The following is a 22189-nucleotide window of genomic DNA, read 5'->3' on the forward strand; positions in this document are numbered from 1 at the left end:
AACGGCCACCTGTTTTTAATTGTTTTTTGGGCTTCCTACATTCTTATACTTTGGAAGTGGAAGCAGAGCAAAAGCTCACAATCCTTCCTCTTTTCTTCCATCAACTGCAAGCACTGCTCCCTAGAACTGCCTTTCTGGCAAAACAGTCTCCCAAACCATTTTCATTAACATATATTTTTGCATTAAGTCCAATTTCTGGAAGGGACATCACACATAAAGCAACCACATATCATTCATGACTGCCGTGAAACACAATGGTTTCCCACTGCTGTTTCAACACTTGACTTAACGCTCAAGAATATTGCCAGAACAAAAAGTTCACATAGTTCCAGCAGAACAGAACCTTATGTCATATATTATAATCTGCTTACTACCTCACTGTGATTACAAAAATAAATCTTTGTCTACTCATTGGTAACAGTGTACTGTGATGCTTAACTTTTTCCAGTATTAAGTTGGTTCTATTAAATACCTTTGGGGCAGAGGGGACATTCCCAGTGTGAGATATATAATGAAAACCATGGTATTCCTCCCAGCCCTAAAAAGGATCGATAAGGATGCTAAATATTATCAATGCGGCATAACCTTCAAATGACACCATGCTGTTGCAAATCTTTTGAAGGGTTTCTGCAGCCCCACCTTCTTATTACGGTAGTTATTTCATCCAAAAAAATAATAATAATCCATCCTTCCAACCCTAAATTAATACACAGAAATTTCAGGGGTTAGTGCTGCAAAATGGAAGACTTAAGTGTGAAGTATAGAAATATGCAGCATTTTTATAAAAAAAATACTTGATGGGGTTAGAAAAGAGGCCCTCTCCCCTTGGAATTGATAAAACACCTCCTTAGATCAATAGCAATTCTTGGGTTTTAGTCCCAGCTGTGCAGTTAATGTTTGGACAAAATACTAAGATCAAATTTTCCTCCTCCGTAAGGGATAATTTCAATTTCCATAAAGATCCATTCCCTTTTCTTGAAATTGATTAAATATACCTTATGTCAGTCTCAACTAATTAGAGAAACCAAGCCAAATTTTCTGAGTTTTCTTTTGCACATCTAGTGGAGGTCCTTCGCCTTTGCACTCAGCGTCTCATACAATTTGTGTGTGCGCAGAGTGATGGTGACATCATAAACACTTGTGTATGCATGCAGCATTTGAATAGTTCCATTTAAAATGAGTTTGCTCTTTGAGCAAGAGCTCTTTTGTGGAAAGTTTCATAGTGCATTGCCTCTTCAACAACAAGTGCTGCTGTGGAAAAGCTCCCATAAATGCTGTGTATGGTTCATATCCACACCTTGGAAATGCAACCTATTGCTGATAATGCTATCACAAGCCCATGCTACACTGCTATCCCTATGTTTGCTAGTACACCTGCTGTTGAGATCAAACTTTTCACAAAACAATGTTTAAATAGTGAAACACTAAGGGATGCTATCGATACATGGTAAAATCCAGCCAGATTTAACCATATCTCTGTTTGATAGTAAAGGATGTTCTCTCTCAATAATCACACGTTTGCACATTGGCTTGTAGGATTTTTTTTTAAAAAATGAAATGACAGTGTAAATATGGGTGCATACAAAGTTTGAAGAAATGCTGCATACTGTGTTCAGCTGTTTATTACTGGTATTATCTGCAAGATATTTAAAATATGCATCTACCGTAACTCTCTTAATTTTCCCAATGGGTATATCTCATGGTGCAGTTATTCCTCCATACGTTAGAAAGCAAGAGGTTTTCTAAGGCAGATCTTTACTACTTACTTAGAAAGAAGACCAACAAATCCCTTGGAACTTAATTTTGAATGTATATGTATAGGATTGCACTGTAAGCCATATAATACATATTAACATTTTTTAAACTACAGTAGAAGATAGCAGTTCAGAAACAACCTGAATAATTCATGGCTAAGTTTAAATGCTTGCAGGGGCAACAACAATAAACAAAAGCATCTTGAATGTTCTTCCTTTATTTGTGATGCTGCCATCTGGAATCCATTAGAGTTGCAGAGTTCTCCCTGTGAACTTTTTACATTTCAGATGTCTTTCTTCTTCCTCTTCTGTACCAAATTCTTCAAGAAAAATTCGCCTGCACAGACAAAAAGAAAACATGCATCTATTTTAACAGAGTAGCAAGCATCTTGTGACTGTATTCTTTAGCCTGTGTTGTAGGAAAGAAGCGAGCAGTAGCATCTACAGGAGGCAGCTGAAAAGAATCCTTGCTGCCTATTACTCTCTTAGCGCTGCAGGAATGAACCCTGTGTCAAACGGTGCAAGTCACATAAGCAAACTATTTCCCCCAGCATAAATCATCTCTGTTCTTAAAAGGTTTTAAGTGAGAAAGACTTGGAATGTTAGGCAGCAGAAAAAACAAGAGGCTTTCTAAACCTTCTGATGATATTTAATCAAAGGTAAGTCATACCAATGGCAATGTAATAGGATTGCTGCATTTAATGAATATTTCCTCTTGCTGATCGGCTTGGCAAAGGAGCCGCTTTTGGATCCGGAAAGAGCAAACCTGGAAAACTTGCAGATGGTGGTTTCCCTGAAATTTTAACACTGAACAAGCAAATGTAGGGAAATGCTAGCATCGTGGCAACTGTGCTGTTGATGGGAAGGGAGGTATTCAGTTGCTGTGCTACCCAAAGACTGCTAGACTATTTTGGATGGCTGTGAAAAGCATACGGAATAGCACAATCCTTGTGTGGGTTATAGTTGTCAGGAATGGCTTCTTGGCATTTGTCACTCGCAGATTTCACACTGAACATTATATGTAACTCTGAGGAGATAGATAAATCTCAGAAGCAGCATAAGATCTATGGGCTGCACGTTATTGGGTGCTTCTGTAAATCATGGTACGGCCAAAAAGCAAATGATAAAAAAATCTGACCTTGAACTGACACTTCTGTAAATCATAGAAGAGCCAGGAAGCAAAATTTTAAAAATTCTGGCCTTTAGCCGTTTTTGTTTTTTGCCATGCTTTCTGCAGCAAGTATGTTTGTTTAATTCACACCAGCAGATATAATCCCATGTTGAATGCAGTATGTATAACTTTAAAATAATACTAAATTAGATCACTGTTATCCACTATGGATGCTTTAGTTCACACTGCATATGAACTACTCGCTCTACTGCTTTTGCCACCTAAAAGATTACAACTATGAAGATCTATATTTCAAACTTCGTAAGTAATATTTCCCATCTAAGTTGTATAACACGCTAAGGCTATAATCAGTGTCAGAAGCAAGTCCCATTGAATGCAGGTATTAGTTTAAAGGGAACTGTACTTATGAGTTTGCATGTCACAACAAAAGCTGCGTTACTCACCAATTTATATCTGAATTTTAGCTACAGCCACAATCTATTGTATCTTGCCTCTATCCTATTGCCATTTCATCACTGGCATGAAGGAACATGGTACAAAATGAAGAACGTGATGGACTGCACCCCAGGCAACTTGCAACACATGAGACAAAATGCCTAGGCCGATTATCTAACTGTTATGGAACAAATAACATTTTCTATAGCCAAGTTACAGGGAACCAGGCAGAGGGCTTTCTCGGTAGTGTCGCCCGCCCTGTGGAACGCCCTCCCATCAGATGTCAAACAGAAAAATAACTACCAAACTTTTAGAAGACATCTAAAGGTAGCCCTGTTTAGGGAAGCTTTTAATGTTTAATAGATTACTGTATTTTAGTGTTTTGTTGGAAGCCGCCGAGAGTGGCTGGGGAAACCCAGCCAGATGGGCGGGGTATAAATAATAAATTATTATTATTATTCTATAAATCATGCCTGTCCAGCTACTCTTCAAAAGTAACATGATGGGCCATATTCAGTTGCACTAATGTTAAGGATTAGTGCTAGTGCAAGTGGATTCCACCCCAGTGCTCCACATACAATTCTATGCCATCCCCAAATCTGTTCCAGAGGGTTGGGAGAACCCCGGAAAAGGGACGAGGGGAGGGAGCCCTAGAGGGAGAGAATGTTCTGTTGTGCAAGGAGAAATCCTTGTGCTGCACTCACAGAACATTTTGCTTAGTGTTACACTGAATAAAACCCAATGCCTGTACATATAAAGCTAAAGGTCTATTGCACTTGCCGATAAGGGGGCAAGTTTAAACCGAAGTTTGCATAAATTTATATAGTGCAGCTAATCTAGCAAGCTATGTATCTCACCTGCTTTGTAGGAGGAACGCACAAGAGGCCCACTCGCAGTGTAATGAAACCCAAGATCATTTCCTACGTTTTCCCAATGTTTAAATTTCTCAGGAGTAATATATTCTTCGACCTGGATAGAAGAATACATTTTCATCATTATCCAGTCATTTTAAAAATGCATATATCCCTAACCTTAACAAGCACAGACTATAACATCCACAACTAAATTGTACATGGATCTGTGTTCCAAAAGAAACTGAGGCTGACATAATTGCCTCACCTTAAGATTCCCGTCCCAGAAGGCATATCCCAAGTCACTTTCAGCCTTCAATCCAGAAAATGTGATATATTTTCAAACAATAAACTTCCAGTACAATTTTACCTTTAAATGGCGCTTTGTGGGTTGCATGTATTGTCCCAAGGTCAAACAGTCTACGTCAGCCTCACGTAATACTATAAAAATTAAACGTTTTTTATGTGAATGACAGAAAATAGTATAGCATTGTTTATTCTTCCAAACCTCACTGGTGCCTGTTTTTAAGCAGCACATTTAAGATAGCAGATAAAGTTAGGTTTAACTCCCTAAATGAGGAAGAAAAAAACCATAGCAAAAGTTAAGAAAGAGACCCAAAATGAAAACTCTTTTCAATCTCCAATCAGCTTGCCCCATATCTGAACTCAATATGCAGGAATGAGTTTGCTTTAAGGAGAGAGCATCAGAAATTGTGCATGGACAGCTTAGCATATGGCTATTGGAATAACATGCTCCAAAACTCAGCTATGGTCCCTACACAGCTTACAATCATGGGAAAAAGAAAGTGCACCTTCTTTGTTGCAATGGCCCAGTCAAAATTCAGACCTCAATCCAATTGAATAAATCATGACACAATGTAATATGTCATGTGTTGCTCATTTGAGGTTGCAGTTACCTAATTTTAAGACCTGCTAAGGAATAGGTGATTGTTATTATATCTTCGTATGTAAAACTACAGAATTCAAAGAGGGTGCACTTTCTTTTTCCTTGAATCTGTGAATCATGGCCTCTACCCACACAAAATCCTGACTTACATTTCAATGTGTTGTATATTTGTTCATCTGTTTCACCAAGACCAAGCATGATGGATGTTTTGGAAATTACATCAGGCTGAACTTTCTTGGCGTGCTTCAAAACACTGAGGGACTGGTCGAAGTTAGCCCGAGGATCCCGAACTTTTCTTTAAGAAAAGAAATAGTAAAAAATAATAATAATTAGCATAACAAGAACGGATCTTGTCACACCTCTGGAAAAACCTTCTACAGAACCCACTGGATTAGATGAGTCAAACTAAGGAAGAATACACAGATCAAAAATACCTTCTCAAACGTTTAACTGAAAACTCGTTCAGAGTAACTGGATTGAAAGGGTAACAGGAATTTGCCAATGCCCATCATCACAACAACAACAAAAACTAGCTTTAGCAGGGAATGAAAGATGGTCAGATACTATATTGTCATAGTTCCAGAATCTGCCTTTCATAACTGCTTCCAAAGGTTTTTTTGTATGTGTGTACACACAATTTTTCTTCAATCTTTATAACATTACCTTCAATGTGATGGCCCTTGTGGTCTCTTCCAACTCTATGATTCTATATTCTATATACATGTGTATCAGGCTGAACAACATCACCCTTGCTCTGAGAAAAATATTCAAAAGAATGACAGAGAGAACAACACTCTCTATGCTGGGTGATATCCCCATTTAATCGAAATAGGGCAACTATTGCAAGTTATTTTTTTCACCTGCATAAGCAGACAGATGTCCTGGTATGAATGACTAGTACATGTGATCGGATTTATGACAAGCCTATGAACAGCAAAACAGGAACCTAGGAGACAATTCTCAAGCCACTTAAATATTTGGCTTTTACAAAAGGCATTCATTTTGCTGACGGTCCTAAAAGTAACTTCCAGGGATCAATCCTTGAAGGAATATGTAAAATATGGAATGTCAGTTTGGGGTAAAACACCCCCAGTTTAATCACTACCACTGGAGTTTGCTTTCATTTGATGGCAAAGCATACATTTATTATGACCAGCAAATAGCTAGAGTATAGAGAGGCTCATTCTGATAAAATATGAGAACTGTAGTTATACAAAGCAAAAAGGTTCTTAAACATGTCTAAACAACACAGTACAGCTGCAGTGACACTAAGGATGCAGAGTAAGTCTTCTGGGCATGCACCATTCTGTGGGACCCCACTGTGAACAGAACACATAAGCAGATTCACTACTTACTGTATTTTTCGCTCCATAAGACGCACCCTTTTCCTCCTAAAAAGTAAGGGGAAATGTATGTGTGTCTTATGGAGTGAATGGTGCTGCGCAGCTCTCTCTCTCTCTGCGCAGCGCCTCTTCAGCGAAGTGGGAGGAGAAATGGAAGGGGCTCCGTTTCTCCTCCCGCTTCGCTGGAGAGGTGCTGCGCAGAGGGCCACCTTAACCTCACTGGGTTGTTGTGAGGTTGTTGTGTGATAGCCCTTGTTTAGCCCCCTGAGCAACTTGACAAACAGACAGGAGAACATTATTCTTGTTTTTCCTCTTCAGTCAGTCTTGGATTCCATCACTGCCCAAACCATGTGCCTCTGTCTCTCCAAACAGCCAGGTGATCCCATTTTTTTCCTGGGGCTTTCTGTGAGAGAATGAAATCCAAGCACTAATGCCTGTTAAAATGCTTCTACTGTTCACTTGCAAAATCAAGCTTTTGAAAAGACGCTCTACATAAATAAAAGATTCAGAATATTGTTTTCTTGTTTTACTCCTCTAAAAACTATGTGCGTCTCATGGCCGGGTGCGTCTTATAGAGCGAAAAATACGGTAGTCTTCAACAAGCAGAAAATGGCTTAGCACTAATGCAGGCAGTCTGTCAGTCCCTCCTAATAGCATCTTCATGGAACCATCTCTTAAATTAAAATAGTCTGCTCTCACAAATCTTATTTTACTCTATCAGTATATATCACCTTTCATCACCTCTGCAATTCTGGAACTGTTTCCACATTGTGAGCATAGACATCGAGCCCTGACAGAGCAACTGTCTCCACCGCTTTCAGGTCACCTCTGAAATCAGGAGTTAAACATTCCACGAGAATTTTGGGATTCCTGAGAAACGGGGGTTGGGAAAAAACAAAACAAAAGTGCAGCGTGGTCAGTTGAAAGCTGCATTAACCTTGCCCCAAAAGCAAGCCATTTAATTTTTCTAATATTCACTCCTTACCTTTCTTTTAAGTGCGATACGGTCTTTGCAAAGTGTGCTGCTCCACCATCTGAAACATCTAATAATAGAACACGGCAGTTATTTTAGAGGAAGAACAAATACCTACTTTTACATAGCTATAGTGGTGTCAAGGATGCATTTGTGTAAATTTAATGCCTGCAAATATTAATTATTGAAATAGAGAACAGCGATCTGCACAGCTTACAAATACCTTAGATGAGATTTCTGCATACAGCATAACTGTATTTGCTTTTGGGGGAGGAGTCTGTTTTTGTAAATAATTTTTATTTGACCTTAAGAAGATATAAACATATAACAAAAGCAATTAAAAACCCATATAAAGAGATTACTCTGAATCTCGGGACACGCCCCATCCCCACCATGGGTTCTAATGACAATGTTTACAACTGCATATCAATTTGTTATCCACATTTTTTATTCATCTAAATTGTCCATATTTTTTGTTACTTTACAAGTGTGGTTAAAATCCTGCTAATGTTTTCATCTGCTTACTAATCTGCTCCTAAATATATTATACATTTCCCCCATTCTTTTTTGAAGTCTCCTTGGTTTCTGAGCTTCCCAGTTAATTTTGCCATTTCAGCATAGTCCATCAACTTGGTTTGCCATTCATCCTTGGTTGGAATCAGCATAACTGTATTTTCAACAGGAGTCAAAATTAGAAAGTTACTTACCATCTCTGTCCACAGAGGTCAATACAACATAATCCAGCCCCCATTCAGCAATTGCTTTCGCTGTGTTATATGGCTCTTCGGGATCTAATGGAGGGGGACTTCTTGCTGTCTTCACTGAGCAAAAGAGACAGCCTCTTGTACAAGTGTCCCCCATCAGCTGAAACAGGTAACAATTGTTTTTTTGAATAAAAAAAATTAATTCAACTAGCCTTCTATAACGAATATTAAAATAATCTCAACTGCTCAGCCAGCAGATGAGAAAGAAATTATTATATAGTCCAGAACTACTCTGAGTAACATAAGATACATGGAGCCTGAAACCCACCCTTAAGTGTGCCAAGGAAGAAGCAAGCAAGAGCCTGGCTTGTCTTTACATGCATAATTCTGTCTCCCCCTCTCCTAACAAACCACAATGGTGCATCAAGGTTTTCTTGTAACTGCAAGCTAGCCTCTGGTTTGTTTCCTCCTCAACGGAGGAGAAAGGGGAGGAGTAACTCATTGTTTTAGCTATGGTTTAGTATTATCTGCTCTCTGAGCACAGACAAATCAGCAGGAATTTCCCCCAATTTTCATATTAATAGCTTGACACCAATAAGGGCAGGCAGGGAGAGGAAATAAAATCACCTGCATGTTTAAGAATTCCCATCTTGTCCCCTAGATGGGCAACACTGAATGACATTTACAGTGGTACCTCGGGTTACATACGCTTCAGGTTACATATGCTTCAGGTTACAGACTCCGCTAACCCAGAAATAGTACCTCAGGTTAACAACTTTGCTTCAGGATGAGAACAGAAATCGTGCTTCAGCAGCATGGTGGCTGCAGGAGGCCCCATTAGCTAAAGTGGTGCTTCAGGTTAAGAACAGACCTCTGGAATGAATTAAGGTACCACTGTACTGTGAAATGGTCCTTGCAGCCAGTTCTTATATTATCACAGCAGAAGGGCTGCAGCAGCCAAATAATTGCACACAGTTCCAGTAACTGATTTAAATAGAAAGATCACGTCATAGGTACAGTGGTGCCTCGCAAGACGAAATTAATCCGTTTGTCTTGCGGTTTTTTCGTCTTGCGAAGCACGGCTATTAGCGGCTTAGCAGCTATTAACGGCTTAGTGGCTTTAAGAAAAAGGAAACAAACTCGCAAATACTCGCAAGACGTTTCATCTTGCGAAGCAAGCCCATAGGGAAATTCGTCTTGCGGAATGACTCAAAAAACGGAAAACTCTTTCGTCTTGCGCATTTTTCGTCTTGCGAGGCATTCGTCTTGCGAGGTACCACTGTAAACTGGTTACTCCCCATGCCAGCACCACATCACCCTGCGACCACATATTATGGGGTGCAGCCATGCTATATGCCTCTGCCCATGTGGTCTGCTTGCTGGAATACCATGAGATGAGACTCCGCAGGAGCAACCCAGTCAGATGGGTGGCACAGAAATAAAATAATCATCATCATCATTTTCCAGATAATGTACAAGGCACCCTTAGAGCCCTGGCTGTACGACTGCTTTCTAGAATGACAAAAGCCAAGTCCCTCTTATTCCATTTCCTTTATTCTCTGCTAATACCTCTGAGTAATACACAAGACAAATATGGGACAATTTAGATGTGCTGTTCCCGATAAGACCATCAATTGCCAGTGGTCAGCTTACCATTATAGTCGCTGTAGCAGTAGCATATTTGCCCCCTCCCCAGCACTCTCCGATGTTTGGACATCGTGCTTCCTCACACACCTACAGGCAATGAAACAGTTATTAACACTGTAAGAAGGACATAAAGTGCATGGGCTACAAGGAGTCTCACCATTGTAAAGCTAATGATGAGGTAAGTACAGTGGTACCTTGGGTTGCATACGCTTCAGGTTACAAACTCTGCTAACCCAGAAATAGTATCTCGGGTTAAGAACTTTGCTTCAGGATGAGAACAGAAATCGCACGGCAGCTGTGGGAGGCCCCATTAGCTAAAGTGGTGCTTCAGGTTAAGAACAGTTTCAGCTTAAGAACAGACCTCCAGAACGAATTAAGTATGTAACCAGAGGTACCACTGTGCTACTGTTATAATGAAAATTACTTCACATGGCAGTACCCAATGAAGGTGTTTTTTTAAGTCCATCTAGCATGCATGTTGGTACAACCCTGGTCTGCTCTCAAACTGTTCAGGGAGGGTTTCAATGACAAAGAAAACAATGTGATACCATAATGACTACTCCAGTGCAGGTTTCTATTGTTAAGTTAGTGAGGCCTCATCACTGGAAACAAAAGTCTTCTAAACGCAACAGATGGGCTCTAAATCTATGGAAGCAAGTCCACTGCAAAGGAATTTACTTTTAAGTAAGTGTGTCTATGATGGGAACTTTAATTGCAAAAACAACACAGTAAATCATCTGGTACAATACAGGCATTAGAATTACCGTGTGGAGATTTAAATTTCTCAACGAATTCTTCAATTTGTTATAATTTTTTCCAATTGGAATCTCCGTTTTCAGCCATGGAGGAAGTCGCAGCCTATAAAAAAACCAAAAGCCATACTTATTTTGCTTTAGCAGGTAATGTTTGTAAGTCTGAGAAATTAACTGACTTTCCAGACAGCTGACCTACTTTGTAAACACATTGTTCTACTCATTCTAATGAGGTAATTAAGTTGTTTTAAATACCTTTCTCCTTTCTGACGCTTTAATTCGCCTTTATAGTCTGCCCACTTTGTTTTGTCTGAAAGTTCTCCAGACATAAAGTCTTGCAAATCAGGTCCATTTTGCAAGAGTCCCTTCTGTTCCTCTGGCAATGAGCTTGATGCTCTCAACTGTTTGTGCCGATTGCTTTCACAGGTCTAGGAAAAAGCATTTGCACTTTTATTTTCAAATAACACATTTCCAAATAATTTATTTATTTTTTAAATCCAAAGCAGCTTTGTCCTCTGCTATATTTGTGCACTTATTTCCATGAGGTATAAAAGCTTTATCCAGAAGCTGGAATTTGAAGGTCATGGGTTGGAAGGGACCACAAGGGTCATCTAGTCCAACCCACTCACTGTGAAAAGTGAGATTACAGGGAACCTGGCAGAGGGCCTTCTTGGTGGTGGCATCCGCCTTGTGGAACACCCTCCCACCAGATGTCAAGGAAATGAACAACTATCTGACTTTTAGAAAACATCTGAAGGGAGCCCTATTTAAGGAAGCATTAAAAAAAAATTATTGGTTTTTCCATGTATACATCCTCTAACAATATTCTCTAACAATTTTCCATATCCCCCCTCCTCCCCTCATATTCCCATTTTGTTTTATTTCCATATTACTCACCCTGCATGTTGTTTCCCAAAATTTTCCCAATACATATTGTCTCACTTTTTGTTATATACAATTGTGTATGTTTATTCAAACCTTGCCAGTGAGTCCAATTCTTTATTTTGTCTCTTCATATATGTTGTAAATGGTTCTCATTCTCTTTTAACATCTTTGTTATCCTTTTCATGTAATTTATCTGTTAATTTTGCCAGTTCTGCATATTCCATAAGTTTCCCTTGCCATTGTTCTTTCGTTGGTATTTCTTCTGTCTTCCAAACTTGTGCTAATATAATTATTACCGCTGTTGTTGCATACATAAATAATTTCAATTTTCTTTTTTTTAAATCTTGATCAAGAATTCCTAGGAGGAATGCTTCGGGTTTCTTAGGGAAGCTTTTAATGTTTGATGTTTTATGGTGTTTTTAGTATTTTGTTCGGAGCCGCCCAGAGTGGCTACAGAAACCCAGCCAGATCAGTGGGGTATAAATAATAAATTATTATTATTAAGACCACCTCAGATATGCAGATGACACAACCTTGATGGCAGAAAGTGAGGCGGAATTAAAGAACCTTTTAATGAGGGTGAAATAAGAGAACCTCAACAAAAAAACGAAGATCATGGCCACTGGGCCCATCACCTCCTGGCAAATAGAAGGGGAAGAAATGGAGGCAGTGAGAGATTTTACTTTCTTGGGCTCCATGATCACTGCAGATGGTGACAGCAGTCACAAAATTAAAAGATGCCTGCTTCTTGGGAGAAAAGCTATGACAAACCTAGACAGCATCTTAAAAAGCAGAGACATCACCTTGCCGACAAAGTTCTGTATAGTTAAAGCTATGGTTTCCCCAGTAGTGATGTATGGAAGTGAGAGCTGGACCATAAAGAAGACTGATCGCCAAAGAATTTATGCTTTTGAATTTTGGTGCTGGAGGAGATTCTTGAGAGTCCCATGGACTGCAAGAAGATCAAACCTCTCCATTCTGAAGGAAATCAGCCCTGAGTGCTCCAATACTTTGGCCACCTCATGAGAAGAAAAGACTCCCTGGAAAAGACCCTGATGTTGGGAAAGATGGAGGGCACAAGGAGAAAGGGACGACAGAGGACGAGATGGTTGGACAGTGTTCTTGAAGCTACCAGCATGAGTTTGACCAAGCTGCGGGAGACAGTGGAAGACAGGAGGGCCTGGGCGTGCTCTGGTCCATGGGGTCACAAAGAGTCGGACACAACTAAAGGGACCCCAGACCATTAGGTCAAGTCATGGCCGACTCTGGGGTTGCGGCGCTCATCTCGCTTTACTGGCCAAGGGAGCTGGCGTACAGCTTCCAGGTCATGTGGCCAGCATGTCTAAGCCACTTCTGGCAAACCAGAGCAGCACACGAAAACGCCGTTTACCTTCCCGCTAGTAAGCGGTCCCTATTTATCTACTTGGGACGCGGGTGGCGCTGTGGGTAAAACCTCAGTGCCTAGGACTTGCCGATCGCATGGTCGGCGGTTCGAATCCCCGCGACGGGGTGCGCTCCCGTCGTTCGGTCCCAGCGCCTGCCAACCTAGCAGTTCGAAAGCACCTTCGGGTGCAAGTAGATAAATAGGGACCGCTTACCAGCGGGAAGGTAAACGGCGTTCCGTGTGCTGCGCTGGCTTGCCAGATGCAGCTTGTCACGCTGGCCACGTGACCCGGAAGTGTCTGCGGACAGCGCTGGCTCCTGGCCTATAGAGTGAGATGAGCGCACAACCCTAGAGTCTGGCAAGACTGGCCCGTACGGGCAGGGGTACCTTTACCTTTTTATTTATCTACTTGCACTTTGACGTGCTTTCGAACTGCTAGGTTGGCAGGAGCAGGGACCGAGCAACGGGAGCTCACCCTTTCGCGGGGATTCAAACTGCCGACCTTCTGATCGGCAAGTCCTAGGCTCTGTGGTTTAACCCACAGCACCACCCGCGACTAAACGACTAAACAACAATTACTAAAACCAGGGTTTGAATCCCCACTCGGCGGTGAAGCTCGATGGGGGCGACCTTGCGGGCCAATGACTAATCTTTCCTTCGCCTAGCCTACCTCGCAGGGTTGTTGTGCGAGGAGGAGATGGGGGCGAGGAGGAGAACCACGCACACCGCCTTCTGCTCCTGGGGGGTGTTAAAAGTGGCCTATAAATGCCATAAGCAAGTAAATAAATGATAATATTGGGGGCAGGGATTCCCCCAGAGAGAAGGTACCAGGGAATAGGGCTCCACACAGGCCTATCCCTCCCCCCCCCCCATATGCTCACCAGCCTCCCGAGTGACGTCAGCCTCCTCAGGTTCTCCCGGGGGAAGCCTAGGTGGAGCAGAGCCATGTCGTCCCGACCCCGACTCCTTCCTCAAGCTCGATGTACTCGGCGCTCGCCCACCTTCCCCTTCCCTCCTGCCGTTTGGGCTCGGAGACGATTGCTCTCGCCTCCCGGCGCCTCGACGCCCCACCCACGGAACGCGCTGGCGTCACTCCGCACGGGGTTCAAGACCGTGGTGACGTACGGCGCTCTTCCTTTCCTCCTCTCCGCGAACAGGGAGGTGAGGCCCGGCTTTATTTTTCCTTGCGAGGTGAGGGTCGGCATCCGGCTCCATCCGGGGCGCCGCGGCTGCCTCTTGTCCCGAGCGCCCCGCGGAGGCCGCGGGCAGGGCTCAGAGAGTGAAACGGGCGTCGCTGCGAGGTTGGGTTCGGCGGGGGCTCCTGAGAGGGAGACCTAGAAGCAGCCGCCCCCCTTCCCCTCAACGGCTTTGCTCTCCCTCGCGCGCCCCGGCTTCGTGTGCGCCTGCGTAAACTGATGCCGGGTGAGGCGGGGAGGGGGTCTCGTTTCTACGGCGCGCCCCTAAGAAGGCTGCTTTCGTGGCAGAGATTATTTCAGCGCAAAACTGCACGGCTGCTTTCTCAGCCTTGCTTTTAATGTTGGATTACGACTCCCATCACGCTTCTCCGTTGGCTGTGCTGGCTGGGAATTATGGTAGTTGTAGTTCAACGAGGTCTAGGGACCCAAGGCCAAGAAAGGCTGCAGGCAGTCTGTAGAGCAGGCTCTCTGCTTCACCAGCATTACTTTAAGGTTTCTCAGAGCTGAAAGTGCCGGTTTTGCTTCCTGCCTTCTGCAGTAATATATAGTGGGGGTTTTTTGTCATGCCAGGGAGTTCTCGCTAGGCCTAGGAAAAGTTTAAGCCAGGGTGGCTGTCTGGGTGCTGCTGCAGTTCTCATTATTATCTCTTGCCATTGGACATGCTAGTAACATCTGGAGTGCCACAGGTTAGCCACCCCTGGTGTGAGCACTATGTGAAGAGGAGCATGCTTTTTATATGGCCTTTGAGATTGGTAATAGGAGTGGGAAGTGATGGTGGCAGGAGAAAGTATTGGTTAAAGCAGAGCTTTCCAAACACTGTCTCGACAAATTAGTGTGTTAGCTGCAGTGTGTTGGTGTGTCGCATGAATGCTCCCTGCACTCCTCCCAGGGATGGAAAGGGGTTAGCTTAGCCTCCAGTTTACTAGTAAAACTGAACTACATTGTCGCAAAATGATGCATGTCTAAAAAGTGTGTCACCAATGTGAAAAGTTTGGAAACCTCTGGGTTAAAGGTTAGAAACCTTTTGCGGGGCTGATGCAGTTGATCATAACATAGTTTTAGTAATATTCCTCTTAAGCATCCAAATCAGGCATGTCCAAAGTACGTTTCACGGGGCCCTGTGGCAGTTTTATTTCCTGGGGTAAAATCCTAAAATAACCTAAACAACTTCAATCCTAAAAAAAGCTAAAAATCCTTAAAAAAAGATAACAACTTTGGTTGACCCTCACGGCCCTTCACTTCATCAAATTTGTCCCTCTTTGAAAAAAGTTTGGACACCGCTGATCTAAATGGATGTTAAAGCCACAACACAAGGGTGTTGCAAAGGGTGTGGTCCAGGTGATATCAGTATGTTAAACCTGCAGTTCTTCATTTTGCTTTTCCTGTTAGATTTAAAATGAAGACCATTCTCAGCAACCAGACGGTCGACATCCCAGAAAAAGGTATGTGCATCCACTTGGATGTTTTTATGTTTAGTACTACCGCGCGGGCACCCCCCCCAGATACCCCCAAATCTTTAATGTTCTTATCACTTGTAGTTGCTGTATGTTGTACTAATGTTTAATTATCTCCATCCAGTCGAGGTTCGTTTGAAGGGACGGACAGTTATTGTCAAGGGCCCCAGAGGAACCCTGCGAAGGGACTTCAATCATATCAATGTGGAACTCTCTCTCTTGGGAAAGAAACGCAAGAAGGTGAGCAATTTGTGGATGTTGTGAGCATTACTGTATATCCTATTTCTGCTGACAAGGGAAGCTGTTGGCCCTGTGCAGTGTTATCAGATTCCATGTTAGCTTTGTATTGTCAGTAATGGTTGCTGGGTTCTATGGCTAGAATTACACGTTTGCTGGTAGATGTGTCAGTTGTGAAGCACTGCACCAAGGGTGCAGTTGGCTGTGGAAAAGCAGTAGGTGGGAGGAGGGACTTAATCCTTTCCTTTCCAATTTTTTTCTTTACAAACTTCACCTCCGAGCTGCTTTTCTTTGCTATACAGCAGATATGGATCTGGGACACTTTCTGCGGAGTGGAAAGTTGCACAGGGAAAGTGGCAGGAAGAAAGGCTTAGTAGCTGTTTACTGTTTTTCAGTGCTTTGGAGCAGACCTGTGTACTGTAAAACCTGTAATCTTAACTTTTTGAAAAGTGAAACATGCACTTATTTAAGAGGCATATATACTTGTTTACAGAAGTTTCTAAACAGTATATTGAGACAAAAGGTGCTTTTGGGTATTTTGTCTGATAAATGAACCTCTTGCATATGATGTTTCAAGTGTGAGATTTCCAGAAGACATTGCATCCTACAGCACAGCCAGTCAGTCTGCAAGAAAAATGAGTCCCCTGTTTTTTGTTTCAGGTGTGAAAATGCATGTGGCTGATTCGTGTTAAAATAAACTATGATGATAGGCAGTGGACTAGATCAAGACATTTGGTGCTATTAGAGCTATTAATTAATAAATTGTAGCAATACTAACACACGCCAACCGGTTCCCAATCTCTGTGAATTGTTGTGTTTTAATTAAGGATAAATTGGAGCCCTGAGCTAGCCTTTCTTCTATTAGCAAATGTCAAAGGTATTTTGTATGTGGTTTGTCGTTCACTGAATTTTAGTTTTCAGTGTAATTAACAGGACATGGCTCTTGGCAGTGAATATGCACCATTCACTTTTCAGAGTGTTAAAATATTTGTGTATTACTCCCATTATATGGGAGGCAAAGTGTACTGACAGTAGTCCACTTGTACTCTAAATGTGAGTCCTGACACAGCCAAAACAGTAGCTCCATACACAAGAGGGGCCCATGGCAGCAGCTCCAAGGTTTGCAGTACAGTTGTACCTTGGAAGTCGAACGGGATCCATTCCGGAAGTCCATTTGACTTCTAAAACATTTGGACACCAAAGCGCAGCTTCTGATTGGCTGCAGGAAGTTCCTGCAACCAATTAGAAGCCCCATCAGACGTTCAGCTTCCAAAAATAGTTCGCAAACTGTAACAGTCACTTCTGGGTTTGTGACGTTAGGGAACAGCTGTTCGAAAACCAAGGTACGACTGTAGTTTTCTATGGGGGGGGGGGAGCCTCAGAGGCTGGGTACCAATGTGGATCCAGTGGTCAAAGAGGCAGTTGCTGCATGTGCTGTAGAGGGAAATGAGGGAGCTCATCAACCTAGGAAGGTACCTACCTAGGAGAAGGAACGGCCTGGCGGCTTTCATGAGAATGGTTTCAGGAGTGAAAACAGCATGAGGGGCAGCAGTTATGAGTTACTGGTCTCCACAGCCACAGCAAGCACTGTGGTTTGACTTCACCACTGTAGGTACATTCCATTGCCTCTTGAGACATACAGATGCCAGCAGTTGGGGGAAAGGTGGTGGTGGTGGAGGAAATTTAATATTCTAGAAAGACTATATCACTGTTAATCTGGAATCCTGAACAGGAGCATTCCACACTGCAATATTTTGTATAGCTGACTACACAGTTGAATAAAGACAGTCATTGAGGTATATGACTTGCTGCTCTCTATAAAATTTTTTAAAGAAACTCTGAACATAAGATGTGTTCTCCACGTAATTAGTCCTGACCATCCCTGAGTGTGCATTCCTACAGATATTATAATGTGTGAACAGAGTAAATACAATTAAATATTAAATACAGCTGCTGTTAAAGTGCTGGGTGTTCCATCTGTTTGTACCCAAGAAGATGATGGTAATTATATTGATGTCTTGTGTGAACTTGGCCTCAGTTTCTCTAAAGTGGTAGCACTTCCTTTAAAACTGTATGTGTGTGTTGCTGATACAAGAAACACATGTAGCAATGTTGCCTTGGCAGATGAGGATAGCAGTGCTAGTTGATCATTTGATAAATACCGTGTATAGAAATTGGAAATAATCATATTTGCTGGTGTGGAAATTCATTAATCTAATAAAATTTAATTCTTGTAATGTTTACACAGAAAACTTGTTTTATACTTGGAAATGAGCAGCCTATTTTTATACACTTCGTTGTTTTTTCATTTCCATAGCTGCGTGTTGACAAATGGTGGGGTAACAGAAAGGAACTGGCAACAGTCCGCACAATTTGCAGTCACGTGCAAAATATGATCAAGGGTGTCACATTGGTAAGTTTCCAGTGGGAATTTGCTATTAAATGTTGATATAGCCAACTTTGGGGTATAAATAATAAAAAATTATTATTATTATTATTATTATTATCATTATTAACATACTATTTGGAGCACAAAGTGCTTTAAGAGTCAGTTTGGACAGAAAACACTTAAGTTTCTCTTTCCCCCCTGTTTGTTTGATTTTAAATGTGTGTGATTCCAGGGCTTTCGTTACAAGATGAGGTCAGTGTACGCTCACTTCCCCATCAATGTGGTTATCCAGGAGAATGGCTCACTTGTGGAAATCCGTAACTTTCTTGGGGAGAAGTACATCCGTCGCGTGCGCATGAGGCCAGGTAAGGAGCTACTTACTGTGGCAATATCTGTTACCAAGATTGATAAGATTGGGGGGTGGGTAGTCACCCTATGCTTCAAATGGATCCTATAATGTCTGAAAACCTGTATTTTTCCAAGCAAGTTGTTACCATATGATAACTGGGGGGGGGGGGGGAAGCTTGCAGAATCGGATACTTGTCTTTTGGAGTTCTGCCTTGCTCTGAATTACCTCCATTTTACAAGTTAAAAGTATTTCAAAATGCAAAATTAATATGCACTAATCTGTAAAAAATAATTGTGATAATGTGCCCCCATTAAATTTCTGTTACGAGAAAACCCCCCATCACTGGTTTCATTCCTGCTACAGAAGCACAGATTAATGGGCATGTATTACAATAATTCTGTGTCTTGCATGTCATGTGACTTCAGGAAGAAAGATACAGAAAACGCCTTTTCCCGTGCTACTGATGTAGGAACTTAATGTCCCAGTAGGCTAGTTAAGATGGTATTTTAAGTTTGGGAGTTTTATGATGGAATATGGACAAATTAAAGTACCTTGGTTTTTTTAATGATTTTTATTAATTTTTCATTAATAACACTCCAGTGGATACAATACAAAATATTGCCACATCATATTACAAATAATAAAGCCAATTATACATTCCAAATTATATATTTTAGGTGACTTCCCATGTTCTGGCTGACGGGAGAAAAAATTTATTCCTTGTTCCTATTTCTTCTCTTGTTTATTCCCAATATACCACTTCCAATCTTAATCCTTTATCTTATTTTAGCAGCCACTGGTGTGAGACTTTGAGTCATATTTAACAGATCTGTATGTATATTAACACGCAAGAGGGATTTTTATCCTATTGTTTTTGTCCTTCCTGTTGTTGTCCACCAACTGCATTGGGCAGAACCACATCAGCAATGAGTGCCCACTTCCCTCAGGCCTGTTGGTCTTAGCCTATGTGCATACAGGATACAATTTATGCTGGTGGCGCTGTGGTCTAAACCACTCAGCCTCTTGGGCTTGCCGATCAGAAGGTTGGCGGTTCGAATCCCCGTGACGGGGTGAGCGTCTGTTACTCTGCCGCAGCTCTTGCCAACCTAGCAGTACGAAAGCACGCCAGTGCAAGTAGATAAATAGGTACCGCTGCGGCAGGAAGGTAAATGGCATTTCCATGTGCTCTGGTTTCCCTCACGGTGTTCTGTTGCGCCAGAAGTGGTTTAGTCATGATGGCCACATGACCTGGAAAGCTGTCTGTGGACAAATGCCGGCTCCCTTGGCCTGAAAGCAAGATGAGCGCAGCAACCCCATAGTCACCTTTGACTGGACCTAACCGCCCAGGGGTCCTTTACCTTTTACCTTTTTTTACAGTTTACTATAGTAAGGGATCATTACTAGATAGCTGAGATATTCAGATAAGTATGCAAATGTATGTACTCTATTTTTAAAAAATGATGGACTTGTATGAGAAGGATAAATTTCTTTGATTGAAGAAATGTGTGCTTTTTAAAACATTTTTTTAAAGGGGTCAACTGTGCAGTATCGCAAGCCCAGAAGGATGAGCTGATCCTTGAAGGAAATGACATTGAATTGGTATCTAACTCTGGTATGTCAGTTAATTACTGTATTGTGGAAATAATGGTTTTACTTTGATGTGGTCCATAAAGATGCAACAACTGCCGTTTAGTTCAGCTTGCGTTGTCTGTATACCACTAAAATATTGGGAAACTTATTTTAAATAATGTCTAAAGTTAAAAGAGAAGCTTATTTTGTTGCAGTGTGTTTAGTTAGACTAAACAAGGTTAGTTGTTTTGTCTTCCATAGTCTGTTGCTATTGTTTCTCCAGCAACAAATAGGAACAAGTGTTGCTAATGGGACAGGAGAAGTTTGACTTGACAGGGAAACTACCTAGCTTGATTTGAAGTTAGCAGTATTTGTCCTTGTTCTTGTTCAATTGGCTTGTTTGATTGAATTGGGAAGATACGATTGCTTTGTTAAGCCAGTCTTGCTTAAATTACCCTCTTTTTGTTACAGCTGCCTTGATTCAGCAGGCCACCACAGTCAAGAATAAAGATATCAGGAAATTTTTGGATGGTATCTATGTCTCTGAGAAGGGAACAGTACAACAGGCAGATGAATAAAACTCTATAAATAGGTTTGTGTTCTTTTCACATTGCACGGATGGTGTATTCTGTAAAGGGGCGAGTTTTACCATATAGGCTGGAGGGTGAAATCTTTTATTTGGAAGAAGATTTTTGGTATCCAAAATATCACGGAAGTTGCTATGCAGCAAATCCCTGGTTGAAATCTTGTCTTGATCACACTAGGTTACACTTCAAGATTAGCTTGGAATTTTAAAAGGAGCATATCTTTTTTCTTTCTTTCCAATGGAAGCCATTTGTGTTCAAAGTGCATTCCCAGTTCCTTGAATGCAAATTGCTTTCTCTGCAGAGCAGGGGAAATGCTCCAATCTTAGAAGCAGGTTCCCCTCTGTAGAGACTCACTGCACCAGCCGAATCCAAGTCTCTGCTCCAACTAAGAGGAGCCAGCATAGCAGCTGCTGCACCGTGTAGCTTGTAATGGGAGACGCACAAAGTTTTCCAGCTTTGGATCATGCTTCCTGATCCAAACCTGAGTAAAACCTAAGTAACTTCGTAGACTTGAATTGTCTTTCTGAACACCAGAAAGAATAATAAATTGTGGTGTTGTTTTTTTAAAAAAAATCTTCTGCAAAAGCATTACTCATGGTAGCTTGCAATGTATAAAATTAAATTTTCATAAAAACAGTGATAAACAACAGGGAGAGCAGGTGTTAGGGGTCTAGTGGTTCAAAATCTGAGGCTGCAGACTTGGATGATTTCTGCTTCATATTTGCACATCACGTGAATTCTTGATGATTAATCTCAACATTCTCCCATTATTGGAACATGTAGTAACTTTAAACCATACTTCTCATGTTATTTTGGAGGTGCTTGTAAGGGGATTGCAGTTGTAAAAGGTTATTTAAAGCTTCAGTTGTTTTTAATAATCCAATCTGTTTCATTATTTCAGATGCTAAATTGACAACCAGGGCACAAAGGAGTACAGCATGCAGCAAGCCTTCAGTTCACATCAGGAGTTGGCTGTATGAACCAAACAGTTTGACATTGTTTGGAGAAAAATTAAACAATATATTTCAATATTTTATCTTTTGTCATTGAGCTTTCAGCTATTCTAACACTTTGGTTTCCTGCATAAGCATTAAATAGCTTATTAATTAAATATATTAATTGTATACTAATCTGGAAAAGTAAACTCTGAAAATGGGGTAAACGGATGGTATCCCACTCTACTTGGTGGAAGGTATCTGTCATGAGGGAAGGAGGCATTTTTGGCAGTTCATCCCCTGCTGTCCAGCATATCCCTGCCCCCCAAACCTCCAGAACAGATTGGGGGCAGATGGCGCAGCTGTAGGGATAAGGAGGAAGAAATCATCTGTTCACTAGCGAGCAGCTTCCATCAGCATAGAAAATACTGGATTATCACCCAATGTAAAAACCCAGTACAGTAAGTGGTTTGCAGGTTGTGTTTTCTAGTGTTTCTTCAACACATAGTATAATATTTGAGTGTCTAACAAACTTTGAGTGAAATGGAATAGTTGTCAATTTGCAACCCATTTCATCTCTGATAACGGCCTAGCAGTTTTTACGTTTAGGGAGGAGACATTGCCAATAGGCAAACAATGCCATGCATAACGTTAAGACATGGGTTTAATCAGATACTTCCTTGGAGTCAGTCACACTGACCAAATG

General features: G+C 41.6%; 2 protein-coding genes across 3 annotated transcripts; one reads left to right on the forward strand and one right to left on the reverse strand.

Moving 5' to 3' along the window:
• Nucleotides 1–1606: 1606 nt before the first annotated feature.
• On the reverse strand, nucleotides 1607–14160 carry LIAS (lipoic acid synthetase). Of its 2 annotated transcripts, none has more exons than XM_053403828.1 (11): nucleotides 13769–14160; nucleotides 10754–10926; nucleotides 10511–10604; nucleotides 9753–9833; nucleotides 8103–8259; nucleotides 7408–7465; nucleotides 7164–7292; nucleotides 5229–5374; nucleotides 4543–4613; nucleotides 4179–4290; nucleotides 1607–2091 (listed from the first exon to the last, which is right to left on the reverse strand). In XM_053403828.1, exons 1-11 carry the CDS (start codon nucleotides 13970–13972, stop codon nucleotides 2039–2041), a joined length of 1278 nt encoding a protein of 425 aa, XP_053259803.1. In that variant the 5' UTR covers nucleotides 13973–14160; the 3' UTR covers nucleotides 1607–2038. The 2 variants fall into 2 exon arrangements, with proteins under 2 accessions (XP_053259803.1, XP_053259804.1); XM_053403829.1 differs by lacking the exon at nucleotides 13769–14160 and adding an exon at nucleotides 13649–13762.
• Nucleotides 13856–21579, forward strand: RPL9 (ribosomal protein L9). Its single transcript, XM_053403831.1, has 8 exons — nucleotides 13856–13928; nucleotides 15353–15405; nucleotides 15542–15657; nucleotides 17972–18067; nucleotides 18276–18408; nucleotides 19924–20004; nucleotides 20433–20553; nucleotides 21450–21579. Exons 2-7 carry the CDS (start codon nucleotides 15360–15362, stop codon nucleotides 20537–20539), a joined length of 579 nt encoding a protein of 192 aa, XP_053259806.1. The 5' UTR covers nucleotides 13856–13928; nucleotides 15353–15359; the 3' UTR covers nucleotides 20540–20553; nucleotides 21450–21579.
• The last annotated feature ends 610 nt before the right edge of the window (nucleotides 21580–22189 follow it).

The sequence above is a fragment of the Podarcis raffonei genome, chromosome 9, assembly GCF_027172205.1.
Source record: "Podarcis raffonei isolate rPodRaf1 chromosome 9, rPodRaf1.pri, whole genome shotgun sequence".
Taxonomy (NCBI): Eukaryota; Metazoa; Chordata; class Lepidosauria; order Squamata; family Lacertidae; genus Podarcis; species Podarcis raffonei.

Bases quoted from the DNA above. Each gene is read 5' to 3' on its own strand.
- RPL9 (XM_053403831.1), top strand. From the start codon at position 15,360: ATGAAGACCATTCTCAGCAACCAGACGGTCGACATCCCAGAAAAAG. The intron at 15,406-15,541 runs GTATGTGCATCC...ATCTCCATCCAG, and splicing joins GGTCGACATCCCAGAAAAAG to TCGAGGTTCGTTTGAAGGGA. The intron at 15,658-17,971 runs GTGAGCAATTTG...TCATTTCCATAG, and splicing joins TGGGAAAGAAACGCAAGAAG to CTGCGTGTTGACAAATGGTG.
- LIAS (XM_053403828.1), bottom strand. From the start codon at position 13,972: ATGCCGACCCTCACCTCGCAAGGAAAAATAAAGCCGGGCCTCACCTCC. The intron at 10,927-13,768 runs GTGGGCGAGCGC...GCTTTTTCCTAG, and splicing joins CGGCAGGAGGGAAGGGGAAG to ACCTGTGAAAGCAATCGGCA. The intron at 5,375-7,163 runs GTGATGAAAGGT...CTTTTCTTAAAG, and splicing joins ACAGTTCCAGAATTGCAGAG to AAAAGTTCGGGATCCTCGGG.